At 42.2% G+C, this 17,327-nt stretch overlaps 1 protein-coding gene across 2 annotated transcripts in view; it reads right to left on the bottom strand.

The window, feature by feature from the left end:
- Positions 1–12,980: 12,980 nt before the first annotated feature.
- nup107 (nucleoporin 107) overlaps positions 12,981–17,327 on the bottom strand; it is a 65,620-nt gene continuing 61,273 nt past the window's right edge. For both annotated transcript variants that reach the window (XM_070900306.1, XM_070900307.1), the window contains exons 27-28: positions 15,252–15,419; positions 12,981–13,356 (exon numbers count right to left, since the gene is read on the bottom strand). In XM_070900306.1, coding sequence (XP_070756407.1) covers positions 13,249–13,356; positions 15,252–15,419 — 276 coding nt within the window. In that variant the 3' untranslated portion in view covers positions 12,981–13,248. The remainder of the gene's footprint in view (positions 13,357–15,251; positions 15,420–17,327) is intronic.

Raw genomic sequence — 17,327 nt, 5'->3', positions numbered from 1 at the left:
CTTCGCCCCCCTCCCCAGCGAGTGCCTGAGTCTCCTCCCCCTCCCCAGTGAGTGGTCGAGTCTCCTCCCTCTCCACCCCCCCCCAACCATCGAGTGGACGAGTCTCTTATTTCCCATCATATCTGAAATAAAGATTTGGATTTATAAACAAGTCTTGTGTATATATATATATATATATATAAAGCACCTTTCACAACCTCAGGCTGTCCCAAAGTGCTTTACAACCAATGAAGTACTTTTGACGTGTAGTTACTGTTGTAATGCAGGAAACACGGCAGCCAATTTGCACATAGCAAGCTCCCTCAAACAGCAATGTGATAATGACCAGATAATCTGTTGAGTGCTGGATAAATATTGGTTGGGACACTGGGACAACTCCCCTGGTTTTCTTAAAAAAAAATGCCATGGAATCTTTTACCTCCAACTGAAAGAGCTGACAGGGCCTTGGTTTAACATCTCACCCAAAAGACATCACCTCCAACAGTGCAACACTCCCTCAGCACTGCACTGGAGTGTCAGCCTAGATTTTTGTGCTCCAATCTCTGGAGTGGGACTTGAACCCACAACCTTCTGACTCAGAGGTGAGAGTGCTACCAACAGAGCCACAGCTGTCCCTCAGTGACATTATTCAGCAACACTGAGTTTTCACATGTACACTATTGATACCCAACTCAATCTCTCCTCCACCTCTCCGAACTCTCCACCATCTCTTATACTGCTCGTCAGACATCCAGTACTGAATGAGCAGAAATTTCTTCCAATGAAATACCGGGAACACCGAAGCCATTGTCTTCAGTTAACGCCACAAACTTGGTTCTCTGGCAATTGTCTGAGGTTGACCAAATCTGTTCGCAATCTTGGTGTTATATTTGATCATGAGTTGAGCTTCCTACCGCTATCCGTTCCATCACTAAGACCACCCATTTCCATGAAAACATTGCCCATCTCCACCCTTGCCTCAGCTTATCTGCTGCTGAAACGCTCACCCATGCCTTTGTTACCTCTAGACTTGACTATTCCAACGGACTCCTAGCCGGCCTCCCTCGTTCTACCCTCCATAAACTTGGTCATCGAAAACTCAGTCACCCATGTCCCAACTTGCACCAAGTCCCGTTCACTTTTCTCCCTTGTGCTCACTGACCTACATTGGCTCCCGGTTAAGCAACACTGCGATTTTAAAATTCTCATTCTTGTTTTCTAATCCCTCCATGGCCTCACCCCTTTCTATCTCTGTAATCTCCTCTAGCCCTATAATCTCTGTCAATTCTGGCCTCTTGAACATCCCCGATTTTAATTGCTCCACTATTGGCAGCTATGCCTTCAGCTGCCTAGGTCCTACGCTCTGGCATTCCCTCACTAAATCTCACTGCCTCTCTACTTCTCTTACCTCCTTTAAGACGCTCCTTAAAACCTACCTCTTTGACCAAGCTTTTGGTCATCTGCCCAGTGTCAAATTTTGTTGTTTGATAACACTCCTGTGAAGTGCCTTGGGACATTACATTAAAGGTGCTATATAAATGCAAGTTGTTGAGTTTCCTCCTCCGTCTCCGCCATCTCCCCCCCACCCCTCTTCCTCTAAGTGGCCGAGTCTCCTCCTTCTCCAGAGCAATTAAATCAGCAGTCCTTAAAGCGACCACCTTATTTTTACTACCTTAATGTTAAGCCAAAAGCATAAGGAGCATTGCTCCTGGCTCCATATTAAAATTGTGAGCCGCTGCTGAACAATGTTTGCTTCCCCCCAGTCTGGAGGTATGGAGAGAAAACAGGAATGGGGTACTGAAATGCATGATCAGCCATGATCATATTGAATGGTGGTGCAGGCTCGAGGGGCCGAATGGCCTACTCCTGCACCTATTTTCCATGCCTGCTTCCCCCACCCGGACTCTGTTACTTCGGTGCAGGCGCTCCCGGCGTTCAATCATCTCCTGCACAACTGACACCCCCGCATATCAGTCTTGTTCCGATCCTCTTGCTAGTCAGTTTCAAAGTAGAAGTTTTGCATTTGCCATTGGGTTCATGTTCAAAGTCAGGCGCAGATCAATTTCTCGGTCACTTGGACAGAAACAATGAAAAAATAATTGGACAGTGATGAGAAAGAAAGCAGAGAGTAGTGGGTGAATGGTTGTTTTTCAGACTGGAGTATACAGTGGAGTCCCCTAGGGGTCAGTATTAGACCCACTTCTCATTTTTATATACATTAATGACCTGGACTTGAGTATGCAGGATAGAATTTCAAATTTGCAGGCGACATGGAACTCCAACATGTAGTAAACAGTAAGGAGGATAGAAAGAGACTTCAGTAGGACAGACAGACTCGTGAAAGGGCAGACAATTGTCCCTTAAAGCTACCCGGCCACGCAGCCAGTGTGCCGGCTTTCAAATAGAAAAACCGCACACGTGCGGAATTTTGAATGGCCCAAAAAATTAGAGGGAACATTGATGGCGGATGCAATTTAACGCAGAGAAGTGTGAAGTCATTCATTTTAGTGATGAAGAGAGGCAATATAAACAAAATGGTACAGAGGGTGCAGGAAGAGAGATCGGTAAGGGGAGGGGGGGGGGGGGAAGAGGGGGTGCATACACAAATCTTTGAGAAGGCTATTAAAAAAAATGCTATCCTTGGTTTGATGAACAGAGGCATAGAGTACAAAAGCAAGGACGTTTTGCTAAACCTTTATAAATAATTTGTTAGGCCCCAGATGGAGTATTGTGTCCAATTCTGGGGACCACACTTCAGGAAGGATGTCGAGTCTTTAAAGAGGGTGCATTGGAGATTCACTAGAAAGGCACCAGGGATGCAGGACTTCAGTTATGTGGAGAGACAAGAGATTCTGGGATTGTTGTCCTTAGAAATGAGAAGATTAAAGGGAGATTTGATAAGTGTTCAAAATCATGAAGGGTTTTGATAAAGAGTAAATAAGGAGAAATGGTTTCCATGGTAGAAGTGTTGGTAACCTGATGATACAGACTTACAATTGTCAAAAGACTCAGAGGTGAGATAAGGAGAGTTAAAAAAAAATGGTTAGAGTTATGATTTGGTATGCATTCTCTGAAAGGCTGGTGAAAGCAAATTCAATACATTGTAGTAACTTTCAAAAGGGAATTGGATATTTATTTGAAGGGGAGACATTTACATAGATATGGGGAAAGCAGGGGAATGGGACCAATTGGATAGCTCTTTCAAAGAGCCGACACAGGCATGATGGGCCGAATGGCCTCCTTCTGTGCTGTACGATTCTGAGACACCACGAATGTGAAAAGTATGGGACAGCAACAGAGAGAAGGGATAGTATACAAAGATAGAGTGAAACACAAGTAGAGAGTGGACAAAGCTTTATTCTAGTAAAGAGGAGCATTGATTGGGGGGGGGAGAGAGAGAGAGAAGAGGAAAAAAGTGTGCGCATGGGAGAGAACAGTCCCAGAAACTGCACTGATTCACACCTACTTCTATTTTTGTTACAATCAGATAATAAGCATCCAATTATTTTCTTAAATGGAAAATTGATTTGAATAAAAACGTGCAAGATTTCACCTTAACTTTAACAAGTAGTTTTTTTACTTTAGGAAGTAGATTATGCTGAAAGAGAAAAAAAGGGGACAGACAAATGAATGGAGACAGAGAAAATGTTACGTTTTTTCTAATTGAATTTGAAAGCATTTCAAGCAGTCAGAAAGGCCGATTGCCATCACCCATGTTTTGTTGATGGAAAATGTAAACATTTGGTAACAGGAGTGTGCACGAGACAGAGAGCAACACTTGTCCAGGAACCACAACACATGTCAGGGAACCAATCACACAACACCAAATTTAGTGACTGCAGAGATTTTAGAAACTTACAAATCACACTGCCAGACCTACCCCTTCTTCCTGCCAGTGCTGCCAAGCATGATCCCTCAACCCTCGGCACTGCTCACAAAATCCATTTCTCGTTGCTGACAGAATTCCGACAGAATAAAAACTTGAATAAGATTTCACCTATATTTTTAAACAAGTATTTATATTTAAAAGCCATATTCCGTCCCTATTTTTGCCACACCTCAAATTTCCCCACCAGTGATGCCATAGGACCCAAGTACCACCCCAGGCTGTCACGTTCTAGGACCCCTACACAAGTTGTCAAACTCCAGGACATGTTCCAATGCTAACAAAGCCTAGTGCCACCCTCCAGTCAAACTAAGCCCCATCTCTTTCTCCAGTGCTGCTAAACAACAGGACTCTACTTGTTATCCTGGGCATATCTAGATCTTGAGGCTAAGCCAAGACACACTCAAAGGTGGGGAGTTGGAACTTGCCCAGGAGAGTGATTTAAGATGAGCCTAAATAATCTAAACCAAGGGTAGAAAATATTGAAAAATATGTAAGACCGTAACACAAAAAGAATCAAAGTTGGAGACAGAGACAGTGACAAAGATTGTTTTTGTTTATGCAGGAGCCCTACTATTCTATATCTGCAGTTGTAATAAGACTTTCTGCTTATGCTATGAATACTGGGATAGCCACAGCCTCCAATGTGAAGCCAGTACTTATTGGCACAGTGCAAAGATGATAGATTGCAATTCCAAGCAAGGGCTTCTGTTGAATTTGGGTTGTTGTAGGCCTTTTTAATGGCCAGTACTTCTTGAACACTTCTCTTGTATATATCAGCACTCAAAACAAATGATGAAAACCAAAGTACAAAGATTTTTGTGCAATATATAGCAGTCATCAGATCAAGAATTTGTGCCAGGTGATGCAAATCAACCAGGTCTCGGTAGAGTATACTTGCGCTGCACAACATAGCTTGTGGAGAGAAGAGAAAGACTGCTACTTGCATTTAAAAAGGTTAAAGAGAGAAAAACCCAAGTCATTTTTGATAGTGACTTCAGATAGTTTCTTAGTGCAGGTATATTGTGTATTGGTCAGATTATCAGTATTTGACAATCAGAAACAGTTTCACTGTAATTTTACAAAACATATGTACAATCCCACACAGACTGCATACCAGAGTTTTAAGGGTTATTCTCTTTAAACCATTTGGAGGCTGGAGTAAATTGTTAGTGGCAACTGCCAGTAGCTTCTAAGTAAGTAGCTTTAATTTAAAGGGGAAAAGTTAAATAGTTGGGAATCTTTCAGGTTTAGGCAGAGAAAAACAAGGTAACTCTCCAGTAAGAGGCAATTAGCAGCTAGTTAAAACCAGTTCTGTAAACAACTGACCAGTAGGGAGTCATCTGACCTAGATGCAGTTTAAAAAGAGGCAGCTCGTGCAGAGCACAGAGTGTATCAGCAGAGTGGCATTCGTGAGTTTCGTAAGTGGGTGAGTTTTAAGGGCAAGTGGGGGTGGCAAGTGCTGTTTTGTCTTGTTTTTCCCTACCAGTGCTGACACTAGAGCAGCTGATATGGAGTGCGAGATTAGGAGACGGAGGCCCAGAGACCAGCCCAACCAGCTGCAGACAAAGATAGAGGGGTGCGAAATCGAGAGGGGACGTCACAGCCAAGCTGGTAAGTAGTTGGCTGTTCGACTGGTAAGTATAACTCTCTTTTAGACTGACTTTTAGATTGATTTAATTGGCAGTGAATTACTAAGTAGCTGTTTGGTGTTTAAGTAAATTTTAGCAAGTAAATTAATTTCAGGGTTAAGTCATGGCAGGAGAGCTCGGATCCGAGTCATGTTCCTCCTGTGCTATGTGGGAAGTCAGGGACACTGGAAACTATGTGTGCGGGAAGTGTGTCCAGCTGTATCTCTTGACAGACCGCATGACGGCACTGGAGCTGCAGATGGACTCACTCTGGAGCATGCGCGATGCTGAGAATGTTATGGATAGCACATTTAGTGAGTTGGTCACACCGCAGGTAAGGGTTAGGACAGATAGTGAATGGGTGACCAAGAGACAAGGCAAGAGCAGGAAGGTAGTGCAGGAGTCCCCTGCGGTCATCTCCCTCCAAAACAGATATACCGTTTTGGATACTGTTGGGGGAGATGACTTACCAGGGGAAGGCACCAGCAGCCAGGTTCATGGCACCATGGGTGCCTCTGCTGCACAGAAGGGCAGGAAAAAGAGTGGGAGAGCTATAGTGATAGGGGACTCTACTGTAAGGGGAATAGACAGGAGATTCTGCAGCCGCAAACGAGACTCCAGGATGGTATGTTGCCTCCCTGGTGCAAGGGTCAAGGATGTCTCGGAGCAGCTGTAGAGCATTCTAGAGGGAGGGTGAACAGCCAGTTGTCGTGGTACATGTAGGTACCAACGATATAGGTAAGAGGCGGGAAGAGGTCCTACAAGCTGAATTGAGAGAGCTAGGGGTTAAATTAAAAAGTAGGACCTCAAAGGTAGTAATCTCTGGATTGGTACCAGTGCCACGTGCAAATCAGAGTAGAGGGAGCAGGATAGTTAGAATAAATACGTGGCTTGAGCAGTGGTGCAAGAGGGAGGGATTCAAATTCCTGGGACATTGGAACCAGTTCTGGGGGAAGTGGGACCTGTACAAAAGGGACGGTCTGCACTTGGGCAGGACTGGAACTGATGTCCTGGGGGTAACATTTGCTAATGCAGTTCGGGAGTGTTTAAACTAATACGGCAGGGAGATAGGAACCTATGCAGCGAGACAGGGCGAAGTAATATGGAGTCAGAAACCGTGGTAGAAAGGTAAAAAGCAATAGTGGAAGGCCGAGTAAACAAAGGCAAGAAACAAAAAGGGCCACACGACATCATAATTCTAAAAGGACAAAGGGTGTTAAAAAAACAAGCCTGAAGGCTTTGTGTCTTAATGCAAGGAGTATCCGCAATAAGATGGATGAATTAACCGTGCAAATAGATGTTAATAGATATGATGTGATTGGGATTAGAGACGTGGCTCCAGGATGATCAGTGTTGGGAACTCAACATCCAAGGGTATTCAACATTCAGGAAGGATAGAATAAAAGGAAAAGGAGGTGGGATAGCATTGCTGGTTAAAGAGGAGATTAATGCAATAGTTAGGAAGGACATTAGCTTGGATGATGTGGAATCTATATGGGTAGAGCTGCAGAACACCAAAGGGCAAAAAACGTTAGTGGGAGTTGTGTACAGACCTCCAAACAGTAGTAGTGATGTTGGGGAGGGCATCAAACAGGAAATTAGGGGTGCATGCAATAAAGGTGCAGCAGTTATCATGGGTGACTTTAATATGCATATAGATTGGGCTAACCAAACTGGAAGCAATACGGTGGAGGAGGATTTCCTGGAGTGCATAAGGGATGGTTTTCTAGACCAATATGTTAAGGAACCAACTAGGGGGAGGAGGGGGGGAAAAGAAGAGACCATCTTAGACTGGGTGTTGTGTAATGAGAGAGGATTAATTAGCAATCTCGTTGTGCGAGGCCCCTTGGGGAAGAGTGGCCATAATATTGTGGAATTCTACATTAGGATGGAGAATGAAACAGTTAATTCAGAGACCATGGTCCAGAACTTAAAGAAGGGTAACTTTGAAGGTATGAGGCGTGAATTGGCTAGGATAGATTGCCGAATGATACTTAAGGGGTTGACAGTGGATGGGCAATGGCAGACATTTAGAGACCGCATGGATGAACTACAACAATTGTACATCCCTGTCTGGCGTAAAAATAAAAAAGGGAAGGTGGCTCAACCGTGGCTATCAAGGGAAATCAGGGATAGTATTAAAGCCAAGGAAGTGGCATACAAATTGGCCAGAAATAGCAATGAACCCGGGGACTGGGAGAAATTTATAACTGAGCAGAGGAGGACAAAGGGTTTGATTAGGGCAGGGAAAATAGAGTAAGAGAGGAAGCTTGTAGGGAACATTAAAATGGACTGTAAAAACTTCTATAGATATGTAAAGAGAAAAAGGTTAGTAAAGACAAACGTAGGTCCCCTGCAGTCAGAATCAGGGGAAGTCATAACGGGGAACAAAGAAATGGCAGACCAATTGAACAAGTACTTTGGTTTGGTATTCACTCAGGAGGACACAAACAACCTTCCGGATATAAAAGGGGTCAGAAGGTCTAGTAAGGAGGAACTGAGGAAATCCTTATTAGTCGCAAAATTGTGTTGGGGAAATTGATGGGATTGAAGGCCGATAAATCCCCAGGGCCTGATGGTCTGCATCCCAGAGTACTTAAGGAGGTGGCCTTGGAATAGTGGATGCATTGACAATCAATTTCCAACATTCCATAGACTCTGGATCAGTTCCTATCGAGTGGTGGGTAGCCAATGTAACCCCACTTTTTAAAAAAGGAGGGAGAGAAAACAGGGAATTATAGACCGGTCAGCCTGACATCGGTAGTGGGTAAAATGATGGAATCAATTATTAAGGATGTCATAGCAGTGCATTTGGAAAGAGGTAAAATGATAGGTCCAATTCAGTATGGATTTGTGAAAGGGAAATCATGCTCGACAAATCTTCTGGAATTTTTTGAAGATGTTTCCAGTAGAGTGGGCAAGGGAGAACCAGTTGATGAGGTGTATTTGGACTTTCAGAAGGCTTTTGACAAGGTCCCACACAAGAGATTAATGTGCAAAGTTAAAGCACATGGGATTGGGGGTAGTGTGCTGATGTGGATTGAGAACTGGTTGGCAGACAGGAAGCAAAGCGTAGGAGTAAATGGGTACTTTTCAGAATGGCAGGCAGTGACTAGTGGAGTACCACAAGGTTCTGTGCTGGGGCCCCAGGTGTTTACACTGTAGATTAATGATTTAGACGAGGGGATTAAATGTAGCATCTCCAAATTTGAGGATGACACTAAGTTGGGTGGCAGTGTGAGCTGCGAGGAGGATGCAATGAGGCTGCAGAGTGACTTGGATAGGTTAGGTGAGTGGGCAAATGCATGGCAGATGAAGTATAATGTGGATAAATGTGAGGTTATCCACTTTGGTGGTAAAAACAGAGAGACAGACTATTATCTAAATGGTGACAGATTAAGAAAAGGGGAGGTGCAACGAGACCTGGGTGTCATGGTACATCAGTCATTGAAGGTTGGCATGCAGGTACAGCAGGCAGTTAAGAAAGCAAATGGCACGTTGGCCTTCATTGCGAGGGGATATGAGTACAGGGGCAGGGAGGTGTTACTACAGTTGTACAGGGCCTTGGTGAGGCCACACCTGGAGTATTGTGTACAGTTTTGGTCTCCTAACTTGAGGAAGGACATTCTTGCTATTGAGGGAGTGCAGCGAAGGTTCACCAGACTGATTGCCGGGATGGTTTGACTGACATATCAAGAAAGACTGGATTAACTGGGCTTGTATTCACTGGAGTTCAGAAGAATGAGAGGGGATCTCATAGAAACGTTTAAAATTCTGACGGGTTTCGACAAGGGTTAGATGCAGGAAGAATGTTCCCAATGTTGGGGAAGTCCAGAACCAGGGGTTACAGTCTAAGGATAAGGGGTAAGCCATTTAGGACCGAGATGAGGAGAAATATCTTCACTCAGAGAGTGGTGAACTTGTGGAATTCTCTACCACAGAAAGTAGTTGAGGCCAATTCACTAAATATATTCAAAAAGGAGTTAGATGTCGTCCTTACTACTAGGGGGATCAAGGGGTATGGCGAGAAAGCAGGAATGGGATACTGAAGTTGCATGTTCAGCCATGAACTTATTGAATGGCAGTGCAGGCTCGAAGGGCCGAATGGCCTACTCCTATTTTCTATGTTACTATGTCTAAGGGACGTGAATTGACTAAAGCTAGAAAGTGACAAGCTGTAGCTATAGACTGAGGTTACTATTTGATGACAATTCCCACATATCTTCAGGATGTTTTTAAAAAATTTATTGAGGGACAAATTAAAAGTTAAATCTTGCTGAATTTTCATTTAAATTCTGCAATAAATCTATTTGTTTTGTGGCTTTCAGCCAATAATGTAGAACTTAAGTTAATATTTCAAGGAACACTTGATTTTACCCAGAAGAAAATACTGCAGCAAAAGAAAGTTACGATTTTAAAAGAACAAACTTAAACTTATATAGTGCTTTTGATCCGAAAGTGCTTCCTCGTCAATTAAGTACTTTTGAAATGAAATCACTGCTGTAATTTAGGAAGCACAGCAGCTAGTTTGTGCACAGCTGGTTCCACAAATAGCAGAGATAAATTACCACTTAATCTGTTTTAACAATGTTGTTTGAGGAATGTCTGTCAGACACTGGGAGAATAGACGTTGGCCTCGACCATGGACCGAATTGCCTGTTGGCCGAATGGAATCAACTAGAGGGCTGGCCATCCTAGACTGCGTGATGTGTAATGAGAAGGGACTAATTAGCAATCTTGTTGTGCGAGACCCCTTGGGGAAGAGTGAACATAATATGGTAGAATTCTTTATTAAGATGGAGAGTGACACAGTTAATTCAGAGACTCGGGTCCTGAACTTAAGGAAAGGTAACTTCGATAGTATGAGGCGTGAATTGGCTAGAATAAGACTGGCAAATGATACTTCAAGGGTTGACGGTGGATAGGCAATAACACATATTTAAAGATCACATGGGTGAACTTCAACAATTGTACACCCCTGTCTGGAGTAAAAATAAAATGGGGAAGGTGGCTCAACCATGGCTAACAAGGGAAATTATGGATAGTGTTAAATCCAAGGACGAGGCATAGACATTGGCCAGAAAAAGCAGCAAACCTGAGAACTGCGAGAAATTTAGAATTCAGCAGAGGAGAACAAAGGGTTTAATTAGGAGGAGGAAAATAGAGTATGAGAGGAAGCTTGCCGGGAACATAAAAACTGACTGCAAAAGTTTCTATAGCTATGTGAAGAGAAAAAGATTAGTGAAGACAAACATAGCTCCCTTGCAGTCAGATTCAGGTGAATTTATAATGGGGAACAAATAAATGGCATACCAGTTGAACAAATACTTTGATTCTATCTTCCTGAAGGAAGACACAAATAATCTTCCGGAAGTACTAGAGGACCAAGGGTCTAGTGAGAAGGAGGAACTGAAGGATATCCTTATTAGGCGGGAAATTGTGTTTGGGAAATTGATGGGATTGAAGGCCGATAAATCCCCGGGGCCTGATAGTCTGCATCCCAAAATACGTAAGGAAGTGGCCATAGAAATAGTGGATGCATTGGTGATCATTTCCCAACAGTCTAGCAACTCTGGATCAGTTCCTATGAACTGGAGGATAGCTAATGTAACACCACTTTTTAAAAAAAGGTGGGAGAGAGAAAACAGGTAATTGTAGACCGGTTAGCCTGACATCAGTAGTGGGGAAAATGTTGTAATCAATTATTAAAGATGAAATAGCAGCGCATTTGGAAAGCAGTGACAGGATCGGCCCAAGTCAGCATGGATTTATGAAAGGAAAATCATGCTTGACAAATCTTCTAGAATTTTTTGAGGATGTAACTAGAAGAGTGGACAAGGGAGAACCAGTGGATGTGGTGTATTTGGACTTTCAAAATGCTTTTGACAAGGTCCCACACAAGAGATTGGTGTGCAAAATCAAACCACATGGTATTGGGGGTAATGTACTGATGTGGATAGAGAACTGGTTGTCAGACAGGAAGCACAGAGCCGGTATAAATGGGTCCTTTTTAGAATGGCAGGCAGTGACTAGTGGAGTACCGAAGGGCTCAGTGCTGAGACCCCAGCTCTTTACAATATACAGTAATGATTTTGATGGAGATATTACACTCAATTCCTTCAAGTTTGCAGATGACACTAAACTGGTTGGTGGTGTGAGCTGTGAGGGGGACGCGAAGAGGCTGCAGGATGACTTAAGACAGGTTAGGTGAGTGGGCAAATGCATGGCAGATGCAGTATAATGTGGATAAATGTGAGGTTATCCACTTTGGGGGCAAAAACACAAAAGCAAATTATCTGAATGGCGGCAAATTAGGAAAAGGGGAGGTGCAACGAGACCTGGGTGTCATGGTTCATCAGTCATTAAAAGTTGGCATGCAGGTACAGCAGGCGGTGAAGGCGGCAAATGGTATGTTGGCCTTCATAGGTTTCGAGAGGATTCGAGTATAGGAGCAGGGAGGTCTTACTGCAGTTGTACAGGGCCTTGGTGAGGCCTCACCTGGAATACTGTGTTCAGTTTTGGTCTCCTAATCTGAGGAAGGACGTTCTTGCTATTGAGGGAGTGCAGCGAAGGTTCACCAGAGTGATTCCCGGAATGGCTGGACTGACATATGAGGATAGACTGGATCAACTGGGCCTTTATACACTGGAGTTTAGAAGGATGAGAGGAAATCTCATAGAAACATATAAGATTCTGACGGGACTGGACAGGTTAGATGCGGAAAGAATGTTCCCGATGTTGGGGAAGTCCAGAATCAGGGGACACAGTCTTCGGATAAGGGGTAGGCCATTTAGGACTGAGATGAGGAGAAACTTCTTCACTTAAGAGTTGTTAACCTGTGGAATTCCCTACCGCAGAGTGTTGTTGATGCCAGTTCATTGGATATATTCAAGAGGGAGTTAGATATGGCCCTTACGGCTAAAGGGATCAAGGAGTATGGAGAGAAAGCAGGAAAGGGGTACTGAGGGAATGATCAGCCATGATCTTACTGAATGGTGGTGCAGGCTCGAAGGGCCTACTCCTGCACCTATTTTCTATGTTTTGGTGCGATGGATTCTATGTAACTCTCCTGTTGTTCTTCGAATAGTGCCATGGGATCTTTTCATCCACCTGTTTAACCGAGATGACACCTCTGACAAAACAGCATTCCCTCAGTACTACACTGAAGTGTTGGCCTAGATTATGTACTTGTTTTTTAATAAAAATAATTGTTGACCAAAAGAATAAAATTATTATATCTTTGCAACATTTAAACTATTTCATGTGCTTCAACAAAAAGTATTTGGGTATAAACAAGTCTAGTTAAAGTAAAGTAATTTAAAACTTAGCTAATTAAAAAGCTGATAATGCATGTAATAGAATTATCAAATTGTATCCTACTGATTTGCCAGCATGTGCAATGTATGTGATGAGTATGATCTGTAGATTTCAATCTATTTTTAATGGGGAAAATACAACCGGGTTGATTCCATCAATACAGCATCTTGAAACTTTTTCACTTTATTGGCTTGTAATAATTACAAAATAGGACTACTTTCCGTAAAGATTTTTGTACAAAAAAATTTAAACATTTTCAATAAAATTGTAAATCCAAGTATCCCCAATTTCCTGCTAAACAAAGTTTAACCTTCTAAACATGAGGATAAGTGGGGGGGAGGGGGGTAATTACTAAGTTGTCTTTAAAGAAATCTGCAAATTGCTGATCCTTATTTTGACAGAATCATACCCTCTCACAGCTATTTTAGTTATCAACTAGGGCTGTAATTCGTATCCCAGGGGATCGAGGTTCTGATCCAACAGCATGAGTGATGACTCCCTCAGCAACCGCAAAAATCTCATCATTTCTTCTTTAGAAAACACCTGTTGTACAGAAAAGCAAAAAAAAAATCCTAAATCAAAACTGTAGAACAATTTCACTCCATACTTAATTGTGCTTTGTCCTTCAACACAAAATCTTTACAGCACATTTTACATTCACCATCATGGCAATATCAGAAGTCCAGGAATGCAGGCAGATACCTGACCTAATAGACCCGAAGTCAATTGTTTATTGAGCAAAATATTTTTAGTCGTTAAGTGATTGTCATTTTTGTATTATTTAAATTTATTTATTACCCTTTAAAAAAAAAAAATTATTTTCAACTTTCTTTAGCTTCCCCCTGACATGCATCATTTCCTAGCATAAAAAGCGAGGTGGGGTAGGGGGGGGGGGGTTGGCTACCTGTACCAAGGACTGTGTTAGTGTTTCTCAATAACCAAGAGCACCTCTATACCTCTGCTTGCCAATAGTACAGCCAACATCAGGAACTAGCTGTGCAGGGAATTGTGGGCACGGGCCTGCATACTACCAAGTGGTGCCAATTTTACATATATAGGAATGAATGAGATGCAAAGGAGTAAAATTAGGACAATAGGTATTAATTTAAAAAATCATTTTTTAAATATCCACTGGTTAGTGCTGTCACATAAGTATACATGAACTTATAGCTTACATTTTGTGTCACAGTTTAAATATTAGTATGTTGAAATTATTGCAGATACAGGTACTGCAGCTTCAGAGTATCTTAAAAGTGAAAAACTGTTACAAGTTATATAGTTTGATGTTTACAAAGCTCTCAGCATTATACTTGAATATTAAAATTTCTTGATGCAATTCTTCAGATGTCATTATTAATAGACACCTTTCCCACAATAGTTTACCCCAGGCATGTCCTTTAAAAAAGCATACACATTACCTGTACAATTATGGATGACCCCTTAAGCAGGAATGCCATGTTAACTATAGTACTTAAAGTGTTAAAAAGACAACTCTTTTGTTGTACGAAAGCCAACATAGTATTGCGATAAATCTTTTTAGGCATTTCAAAAGCTTTTAGGAGTCTGGCGGTGAAGAAGGCAAATGGCATGTTGGCCTTCATAGCTAGGGGATTTGAGTATAGGAGCAGAAAGGTCTTACTGCAGTTGTACAGGGCCTTGGTGAGGCCTCACCTGGAATAGTGTTCAGTTTTGGTCTCCTAACCTGAGGAAGGATGTTCTTGCTATTGAGTGAGTGCAGCGAAGGTTCACCATACTGATTCCCGGGATGGCAGGACTGACATATGAGGAGAGACTGGATCGACTGGGCCTGTATTCACTGGAGTTTAGAAGAATGAGGGGGGAATCTCATCGAAACATATAAAATTCTGACGGGACTGGACAGGTTAGATGCAGAACGAATGTTCCTGATGTTGGGGGAGTCCAGAACCAGGGGTCACAGTCTAAGGATAAGGGGTAAGCCATTTAGGACTGAGATGAGGAGAAACTTTTTCACTGAGTTGTTAACCTGTGGAATTCTCTACCACAGAGTTGTTGATGCTAGTTCGTTAGATATATTCAAGAGGGAGTTAGATATGGCCCTTACGGCCAAAGGAATCAAGGAGTATGGAGGGAAAGCAGGAAAGGGGTACTGAGATGAACGATTAGACATGATCTTATTGAATGGTGGTGCAGGCTCGAAGTGCCGAATGGCCTATTCCTGCACCTATTTTCTATGTTTCTATGAATCATGTTTTAAAATTAGTCACTCAACAGCAATAAATCTTTCACCTTGATTGGAAATGTTTTCAAATATCAGGATTGGTAGCCAGATGTACAACCAGAGTGAACTTCTTTCAGCACATTCAAATGTTAAGATTGATTAAGGAATCTTTCAAATAAAATTACTGTCTTTAAATAAAAGATTCTAAATAGATAGCGTATCTGTGTACACAACTTACTTGATAAAGCTTGTGTTGTTCTGATGAAATGATATCAGCCAGTTTTAAGCATTGCTGGTATTGTTTAGTGCTGTGCAGTACAGTGTGAAGCAAGAAGCACATCATTGGGAGGCAGAGTTGACGTAACAAATTCAACTGGTGACTGCGCTCAGCATCCTCTTCAGCATCCTAGGTCATAGTAAACACTTCAGTTAACTTTAGGAACTTTGTTAAAGCTGCTGCAGGTTAAGTACAACATTTCACCTGGAATGTTAGGTGAAATTGAGCTATTTTCCTAATTTTTATTGATCCAATAACTCTCCTGGGTTACCAAAACCAGTAATCATTGTATACTGATAAAAACAGAAAATACTGGAAATACACAGCATCGGTTAGCATCTATAAAGAGAAAATAGGTTAACATTTCAACAGAACAGGAAAGTAGAAGATAAACAAGCCCCTTAATAGGATTGAACAACACAAGGGAGCAGCAGACAGAAGTTGTCAGGAACGCTGAATCCTGTCACAGAGAAGCAGAAAACAGGCTGAATTGTCAGCAAACTAAGTTTTTTTTTTAAAAGCTGGAAAAAAAGTGTTGATGTACAAAGATCTGTGAAGCAATGAATAATTATTAAAAGGGGCATGAAAAGATAAGGCAAGGTATGGGAAAAATACATAAAATAAATGTTAACAGAAAGGATGTGTTTGGCAAAGTGGTATGAATGATGTTCTCAGCAAGGGCCTTTTAAGTTCACCCACTTTCACTCCTGTGTCAATTAACTCCAAACTCAACACGATACTGAGTTTTGCTGCCGTCCCCTCTTTTGGCCCAGTGTTTCCACCTCATGACTCTGACTCCCCCTGCGGCAGCTGTCATCCTGAATCTATCCCTTCTCTATATGATTGAGGTCCATCTTTCTGTGGACCATGACCCCACTATCAAACGTCAAACCAGCACTTTCCAGGCTGTCACCAATCTGATTCTTCCCGATTTTTTGATCAAGAACTGCTACCACAATATGGACTAACTGAATTGCTTCACTCCCCTTACTCTAATCCATCTTCCTCTGAACGTAGCCCTTGGTTTCCTCAATTCCAACTCCAGTATCAAACTTGCTAACAAGGTATGATAGAGGTAGATCTAGTTTGCTGAGACATAACACCAAATATCTGACTCCTACCATCCTCTGAACAGTGACCATGCTATCCATCATTTCTCAGACTGTCACCAATCTCATCTCTACTGCCATCAAACTAGAAGTTTATACATCCTCCTAAAAATAAACAAAAACAGAACTGTCCCAAGAAACTCATTGTTTCAGCATGCTCGTGTTCTACCAAATTATATTTTTTGGCCTGGGACCTCAGGAGGAAGAAACTAAGGCCCTTGCTGAGGACAGGCCATTCATACCATTTTATTAAATATCGTCATTTTGTCTGCTAATGTGGTCTCTAGGCTCACCATTTGAATTCTTCTTTCCATTCTGAGGCGTCCATATTTGGTCTCCTACACTGCTCCAACCAAACTCAACTGAAACTGAATCTCTTTTTCTGGGTGCTCTGAAGCTCTATGTTCTGAACTTTGACAACAAGTCTGAGCTACCTACCTCAGGTCAGTTGACATCTGGGAGAGGGAGGCGGGGACAATGGTTGATGTTTTGAGTGTAGATCCTTTGTCATAACAGTTTTGGCAAGGGTTAGACGGTCTCTCCGTGTCAACAAACTTGCAGTGCTTTCAACATTTACTATTTTCTTTCAGATTTTCAGCAATTACACATTTTCCCCTTTTTCATTTGCCTCTTGTATTTTTGTGTGCATCTTTCCCATGCCTTACTTAACTAGTGTTATTTAATGCCTTTTTATGATCACATTGTGATCTTTGCTTATCACGCATCAATCTTCACTCCTATCCAACTTTTCAAAATACTTGCTAGCTATTCAACTCTAACTCTTCCCAGCACTGCCGACTCTGGACTTAAATCTGTTGTCCTCTTGCACATGGTGTGCTCAGTCCTATTGCAGGGCTCACTTAACTTCCAGTTTTAACAAAGAGTCCAGCCCCAATAAGTTAACCTCTCTTTTCTCTGTTCAGTTGTA

The sequence above is a fragment of the Pristiophorus japonicus genome, chromosome 15, assembly GCF_044704955.1.
Source record: "Pristiophorus japonicus isolate sPriJap1 chromosome 15, sPriJap1.hap1, whole genome shotgun sequence".
Taxonomy (NCBI): Eukaryota; Metazoa; Chordata; class Chondrichthyes; family Pristiophoridae; genus Pristiophorus; species Pristiophorus japonicus.
Note: the sequence above shows the minus strand (reverse complement) of the source record. Positions and strands in the feature narration are given on the sequence as shown.